The 8,180-nt window shown below is 30.1% G+C and overlaps 1 protein-coding gene across 7 annotated transcripts in view; it reads left to right on the top strand.

The window, feature by feature from the left end:
* The window catches only part of LOC106467890 (ubiquitin carboxyl-terminal hydrolase 20-like), a 43,576-nt gene that overhangs the window by 28,554 nt on the left and 6,842 nt on the right, over window positions 1–8,180 (top strand). For all 7 annotated transcript variants that reach the window (XM_022396786.1, XM_013928277.2, XM_022396770.1 and 4 more), the window contains 7 exons: window positions 1,040–1,209; window positions 2,284–2,434; window positions 2,835–2,949; window positions 3,507–3,572; window positions 4,861–4,987; window positions 6,303–6,372; window positions 7,736–7,841. In XM_022396786.1, the coding sequence (XP_022252494.1) occupies window positions 1,040–1,209; window positions 2,284–2,434; window positions 2,835–2,949; window positions 3,507–3,572; window positions 4,861–4,987; window positions 6,303–6,372; window positions 7,736–7,841 (805 nt within the window). The remainder of the gene's footprint in view (window positions 1–1,039; window positions 1,210–2,283; window positions 2,435–2,834; window positions 2,950–3,506; window positions 3,573–4,860; window positions 4,988–6,302; window positions 6,373–7,735; window positions 7,842–8,180) is intronic.

The following is an 8,180-nucleotide window of genomic DNA, read 5'->3' as shown; positions in this document are numbered from 1 at the left end:
TAACTAAAGAAGTAAAGCAAACAATTATCTCTTCTAGTTGTGACCTTTGTACTCGGTTGCTGCTTGATGTAGGTTGCTAGGCCTTTAACAAATTTGCACATGGATGATATGAAACAAAATATTTTTTTTAGGTTTTATATATATATACATATATATACACACATTTGAATAATTAAAAAATCATATAAATTACTACATTAATATCATAGAATTCTACTATAATTTATCAAACTTAGTAACTAAGATGTATTTTAGTCTAAAAAAATATGAAATTTGGAGCAGACTAAAGACACACCCTACCTCATTACAATATTGGTTCAAAAGAAAGAAATTGTGCCAAGACTGTTAAAATGGCTGAGAGAGCCAGTAGGGGACATTATGAACTTCTGATTGGTTATTCATGTCATATATAGAAATAAGTTTATATAAGTAAGCATTTCCAAAAATGGAAAGTGTTGGGTGGAGTGCCACTGTGTTTGATTTAGTATATGAGCAATATCTCAGCAACTTGAAAAGATAAGAGGCTCTTATTTTATATTCTAGCTTGTCAATATTGGTAATTTGAGTTTCTAATTTGTATGAAACTACAGACTTAGTATTTAGACTTCACAAACATCTAATTTGAAACAGTGCTACATTCAGCATACCACGTGTCACAGGAAAATCAATGTTTATCTGTGTTTTTTAATATTTGCTTTTACATTAAGAAATTGAGTAATATATAATACTAAAATTTGATTTATAATCTACAGGTTAATACCAAAATTATTGACATAAATTCATGAAATAGTAGTTCAATAAAATTTTGAATGCAACTCAACAAATGAGATGACATGGCCTTTCTCCCATGACTCGTCTCAAAAGGGTTAAACATGGCCCTAAATCTTTAATGTTTTGGCACATAGAATTTAGATATTGGTATATTAATTTTAGTAAGTGTTCTCTGATTTCTTTTGAGGTTTATAAGTGAAAACCCATTTTTTTGAAAATAAAATCTAAGGTAATAAAGAAATATATGATTTGTTTTCATATTATTTAGGTGTCAACAACAAAGGAAACATTTCAGGATTTATCTCTACCAATTCCAGGTCGTGACCACATTTACATGTTGCATTCTTCCCTTAGTAATCAACAGAAAGGTGGTGTAGCATGTACTGATGCTTACAACAGCAAAGGATGGTTTAACTGGTTATTTGGATGGATGTTTGGGTAACTGAAACTTTTCTTTAAGAATAAACTATTAATTTTTTATACAAAGTACTTTCAACTATCAAACTGAATAAACTTCTCGTGTCTTTCTTCAAAGTTCAAAAATGAAAATGAGAAATTTTGTACCACATTCAGACATTCTAGTAGCAGATACTCGTGTGTTTTGTGTATATTTATGTGCATTTTACACATAAACACACATGTATATTAAAGAGTTTTATGTTAATCATCTCTAATGAATAATTTTATTAAACTATGAAATAAATATTGACAACTTTTTGTTGTTGTTTTTTTTTCATGATGCACCAAACAAAATTGTTTGAAACACAAAAGGTTAAAACAATTTCATTAAGACCAAATTATTAAAACCCTGCCATGTGTTTAGACACATTCAATCTGTAGTGTGTTCCTTACTGCCTAAACTGTTTTAACGTTTTGTGTTTTAAACTTAATTTTGTTGGATGTGTCAGTATAAAAAAAAAGTTGTTAATGTTATTTACCCAGAATTTTTAAACTCATCTTTTATATAAACAAAATAATTACTTCTCCCCCTCTAACTTCTATCATTGCAGTAAACTTCTGTTTAGCAAAAGCTGAACTTGTGTATATAATGAAAAAACTATATATATATTATAGAAATCCAGTGCTAGTATTTAAATTCTCAATTATTAACTGTTTCGTAGCAGCAAATTGTTTGATTACGTTCTGTCCTGAAAATGTGTGGTACACCAACAGTGAGTTGAACTTGTTTACTTTTAGATAACTTTTCTTATATGTGTTGATCAAAGAAGAAATCAGTTGATAATTAGCATAACATGAGAAAATTCACAATAATTATATTGTAAAAACAATAGGATTTTGTTTTGAAGCCATTTAGTGCTGCTATAGTACTTGAATATGCAGACTTACCCTTTTTTCTAATACCGATAACTTGGGTATATAATTGTGTTTTTCCTGGAGGCTATCAGAAAAGCTTTTGAATCTCATGAAGAGTTAGTTTATTGAATACTTAAGAGTTGTTACACGGATTATAAGGCTGTTTGAGGAAAATGAACTATTCTGCATTCTATTTAGCTGGTTCTGGGGCCCAACAGTGAGCTTGCTTGACTGTCTAGCAGCCTTCTTCTCTGCAGATGAGCTGAAAGGAGACAACATGTACAGTTGTGAAAAATGCAAGAAACTACGGAATGGGATCAAGTACTCAAAAGTCCTACAGTTACCAGAAGTATGGTTCTGACGTGAAACTTTAGAATCTCCAAAGATTTATTTAACACTTGGATTAGATATTTTGATGTTCATTGTTACTAGAGTTACAATGAAACTGGAAGTGCATATAAAAGATGTATACTGTTTTTACTTTAGGCATGATTGTAGTTCTTAAAGTTTATTATGCACTGATGTAACAGTTTATAAAGTAATATTTGCTCCAAAAATTGAAGTTTGACACATATTTTGTTAATTTATGCTTCTGTCAAGAGATTTTAATTGATGATTTAGTGACGGTTATGGTAGAATGCATTTATGAAATAATTTGTTTAAGCTCTTTGACTTAAGCAAATGATATGATTGTTTAAACTCAGTGTTAAGGTATTTCTATTGCATCAGTTATTTTTTATTTACCTCAGGTTTTATGTATTCATCTGAAACGTTTCCGTCATGAGGTGATGTTCTCTTCTAAAATCAGTAGCTTTGTGTCATTTCCACTAGAAGGTTTGGATATGTCGCCTTTTCTTCACAAAGGTAGGTGATGTAGGTCATTAATAGTTTTGTTTTTTATTCATATTAACTTATTATGTTTGTAATTCATCAATCCAATTAGTTCTATCTTAGCAATGCAGTAGTATTAAACTTTTTCACTACCATCAGACTAACATATAGACTTTCAGCCTGTTTTTACTGTGTAATTCAAGTACCTAGATTCTGCTGTAGCTGTTATGTGTTACTAGTAGTAAACTTTTTCACTACCATGAGACTAACATATAGACTTTCAGCCTGTTTTTACTGTGTAATTCAAGTATCTAGATTTTGCTGTAGCTGTTATGTGTTACTAGTAGTAAACTTTTTCACTACCATGAGACTAACATATAGACTTTCAGCCTGTTTTTACTGTGTAATTCAAGTACCTAGATTTTGCTGTAGCTGTTATGTGTTACTAGTAGTAAACTTTTTCACTACCATGAGACTAACATATAGACTTTCAGCCTGTTTTTACTGTGTAATTCAAGTATCTAGATTTTGCTGTAGCTGTTATGTGTTACTAGTAGTAAACTTTGTAATATGTGATATATCTAATGCAGACTGCCCTAGAGAGACTACAACTTACGACCTAGTTGCTGTCATCTGTCACCATGGAACAGCAGGCTGTAAGTTTTTGATTAGTTTCTGATATCTTTATAAGTTACACTATAAGTCTAACATTCGATAAGATGTTATTTTTCAAAATTCAAACCTCTACTGATTCTCATGATTATTTATTTTACACTTACTTCTTTGCTTGACTGTAATATAAATACGTATATGGTACGAGATCTCAGGCATCTAAAATGTTGATATAATGAATATGTCTAGCTACAATTTGTAGGCCTTCATTCTCATAGGGTTTGGACCCTGTGGCAATTAAATCAAGTGGCAAGTCTTTTTTTCTTATTATTATTATACATCTTCAAGAACACTGCTGTCAGATTATTATAATTGTTTGCATAATCTCTTGAAATGTTTACATGTTCTACAGTAATTCCTGTACACTGAATCCGAAAATGATATCCATTTTTCTCCATCACGTATAGATTTTTCACAAAACGTCATATGTACTTTTAAATAAGTGAATCATTTTCATTGAAATCGGGTCACATTTTGTTATGCTTAAAATGTTGAAAACCACTGGCTATAGATTTATATAGACCAATCACAACTTCAGTTTTATCGATCGTTCTAGAACCAACGAGAAACACACCGCCAGTAAATATACTAGCCACATCATGTGTCATTTCTGGAGAGTATTTGAATGTGCGTGCACTTTGACATTATTTTTTCTTTTCAATATTATTTATTTGTTGCTATGGCAACAAAAGGTTGTGTAAAGGACCCAAATGTATTCTGTTATAGTTGTTGTAAATTTGATCTAAGTAAAGAGTTTTTTTTCATCCCAATTTGTAAAAAATCCTTACATGATAGAAAATAATGAATATTGTTTTCGAAATTTACATTGCTGAATTATGGAAAATCCATTATTAAACCAAAACAACTTTTATGAAGTTTAAATTTGCAGGCCTGTGTAACCTTTCCAAAGTTAAAATACATTACATCTTACTGCTGGAGTGCGAGTCCCCCAGTTATTACTCTGGAATGTGAGTTTGATTTCTCCATTTTACATGTTTAATATTTGTTTTTATTATGTGCTGATTATTGAATTTTAACACTAAAGTAATCAAGAATGGGGATAAGCTGGTATACTATGCTAGCTTATTTAGATGTTGCAGTTAATCTATTTTATTACACAGTTATTTAAATCACCATTATCAGAGTATTACAAGTCAGTAGTAAATAATGTTTATGTCACAATGAAAACAGAACTATTATTTCAGAGTATTATTTTAACTTCTTAAACTTCTAACTTTTCATAAAAAAATGCAACACTGATTTTCAATTCAGGTGGACACTACACAGCTTATGCTTTGAATTACCTTAATGACCATTGGTACGAGTTTGATGATCAGTATGTAACAGCAGTAGATCCTCAGGTTGTACAAAACTGTGAAGCCTACGTCTTGTTCTACAGGTACTGTATTTGAAGAAAATATGTGTACAGGAGTTATTGCCAGAATAGACGTATCTTACTACCTGACAGTTTTACAATATTAAAAAAGAGCAGTTCATAAAAGGTTTTATGTAAGTTATATATATAGAATATTTGTTGGATACACCAACAAAAGCTTAGTTATTCACCATATTTTAACATGAAGTTTTCATGTGTTATGGCACATAATTTTAACCATTAACAACTGTAAAATTTAACATACATGTCAGTTTGTGTAATTTTCATAGTTTAAGTATTGTTAATTTACCTGAGTACATACATTTGCTTTATAAAATGAAGAGGCAGAAACAAGGCTAATATGATTTTGAGTGCAGTTGCATGTGATGTATATAATGCTTCATTATCAAGAGGAAATCCTCAATAGCTGCAGTACTTGAAATTCCTTTAGGTAGGTTAAAGTAACTTAATCTATGAGACCTTTTTTTTATTTTCATTGGCTCTATTTTTGTGCACCAGCAATACCAAGTTTGGGACTCGTGTATACCCGATTCAATTTTATTACTCATCAGGATATCTACCAGCCTACCCTCAGATTTGAATTTTTATAGGAAGGATTAGAGTAAGTTAATCAATGAGATTTTGGGCTTGGTCAAATATATCAGTCAAAAGGGTTTGACCTGCTGTGTCCAAAACTGTAATTAGAACTCAAATCGGTCTAGAGATGACGGAGCTATGAGCTAAAAGTTTGTACTTGAAACACTGAGAGCCATTCTAAGAGCCCCAATGCCTCGGCTAAAAATCATAACTTCTTTGTCTAAAATAAAGCTCTTTTTGCAACAAATCCTGTATATATATATATATATATAAATTTAGTTTTTTTGTGATCTAATGATAAACCATGAACCAGGTTTAAGTAATCTACTTCATTGAGCTGCTTAAGTCATTTCAGGATTTTAATTATGTCATGGTTACATTTACATATTTGATATAGGTATTTTTTGATATATCTGAAGCATATTTAATAATGTCCTATCTGTATCTGCTATTATGAATCCAATATTTAAGAATTATTGCTTGAAAGTAGTAAATTATAAAAATGTAAAAGATTGTTTGAAAAATATGTAAGTGAAAGTAAAACAGGAGAAATGGAATTAAGAAATGAGTCAAAACTACAAACGTTTTTCTGTTTTCAACTAGTTAATGCAATAGATCTTAATGAGCTTTTCAGTATCAAGATAAACTAATTCTAGTTACATGTTAAATTAATTATGTTATGTTATTATGTTGTGTGTTGAATACTTAAATTTATGGTGTTTCCATTTTCCTTACTTTGCAGAAAATCGTCAGAAGAAATAGTTAAAAAGCGACAACGTGCAGTGGAATTAATGGAAAGAAGTAAGAATGAGGTACATATAAAGTTGTATATTTATCCACTTTTATTTTTAAATCACCTAATAAAAACAGTATTAAAACATGTATGTTTTAATCAAAATGATAATTATTCCTTTTGTTCTTCTCTCCAATATATGAAGGTTTGCATAAAAGTCATCATATCTAAAACACACGTACATCATACAAATGGCATGATAACTGTAGAACTTTTTATGATATAAATTTGATTTTTTTAGTTAATATAAGATTTATAATACATTAAAAACCATTGAAAAGCATAGCTATTTACTTCACCATTACACACAACCTATGTAACCATTTACCTCAATGTTTTCATACATATACTGTAGTAGGCTGAATGACATCATGTGCTAAGTGACTTTGTTGAAAGAAACGGTGCAATAAAATATCATCTAAGTCGTTTAAACTAATCAACTACTTTGTTTTATACTTAACACTTATCTATGGCCTCTTCCTTTTTGTAATTTGTGTACATGTGTTCAAAAGAGAATAAACTCTGTTATGATCTCTACTTTTGCTCAGTGGGCAAAAAAACAAAGCTAGTGTTCACGTAGGCCTTAATTTACAGAACTTATGAGTTAAAGTAAACAAACTTAACATCTAATGCAATTACTTTAGTAAACACAAAAGGAAACTCATAAAGTTAACTTACTACCTTTCTGTGGCATGCAAATAATAGAAGACCAATACTAACTTACAAGTCAAACACTCCACATACTTTAAGGTACCTTGAAAAAAGTAAGAAACTTTATAATCTAATGTAACAACACAAGGAAAGAAGAGAGCTCTATAGTAGATAGATTGTGAAAAAGAAAATAATCCCAGTTTTAGATTATATTTTTTAACTTCAGGAACTTGAAAATAGTCAAATGAAAACATGTTATTTGTTGAATGTTACAGTTCTGGACATCACCAACTTCAAAAATTCACTGTTTTCATATTATTTGAGCCAAAAATGTGCCTCAAACAAGTGCAAAGTTTACAGATTCGTTGTTTAATTTGATCTACTGACAACTTGTATTAGAGCAGATGAAAAATTTAACAATTTCTACCATCTCAATAATAATAATTGCAACAGGAGAATTAAATTGAAGATTAAGGCTAACAGTTTTGATTTTTTTAAATTACCGTATCCAAAAAAAATTATTTAACTTTCATCAAAAGAAAATTTATAATCTCAACATTTCAGTTCTAATTTTATTTTGGAGCTAGTTTGAGGAGCTAGATCACAATTTTTCAAAACATGATGTCATTGTGTGTCTGTAAAAACCCAAGATGGAAAGGGTTAAGATGTGAATACTTTTTTATTTTTTTAACCGACTGTGAATATTTATTTTATATTATTTTTCTTAACAGCCAGGATTACTACACTTCTACATTTCTAAACAGTGGGTTAACAAGTTTAACACATTTGCAAATCCTGGACCAATCAGCAACTCTGATTTTCTCTGTCCTCATGGAGGTATTGACACTGCTTTCTTACTCCTGATTTGAGAAAAATAAATTGTAAACAGTTTTCTCAATCACATGATTAGTACCTTATATGCTCACCTAAGACTAACTATTATTATTTTATTACTGGACTTTAATTACAAATTAGTTTATATCCTGTGTGTGTGACATACTATTAATCTGCTCTTGTCTTCATGGGAATTTTGAGAAGGACTGGGATTTGATCATGGATGAAAAGATGGTTTGCTATCCACTCATCTGGGGTCTTTTCCAACAAAAACTCCTAGAAATGAATCGTGACCCCTGTCATGATATATATATATATATATATAGGACTTCTCTAAAGATA

Source organism: Limulus polyphemus, unplaced genomic scaffold (genome assembly GCF_000517525.1).
Source record: "Limulus polyphemus unplaced genomic scaffold, Limulus_polyphemus-2.1.2 Scaffold83, whole genome shotgun sequence".
Taxonomy (NCBI): domain Eukaryota; kingdom Metazoa; phylum Arthropoda; class Merostomata; order Xiphosura; family Limulidae; genus Limulus; species Limulus polyphemus.
Note: the sequence above shows the minus strand (reverse complement) of the source record. Positions and strands in the feature narration are given on the sequence as shown.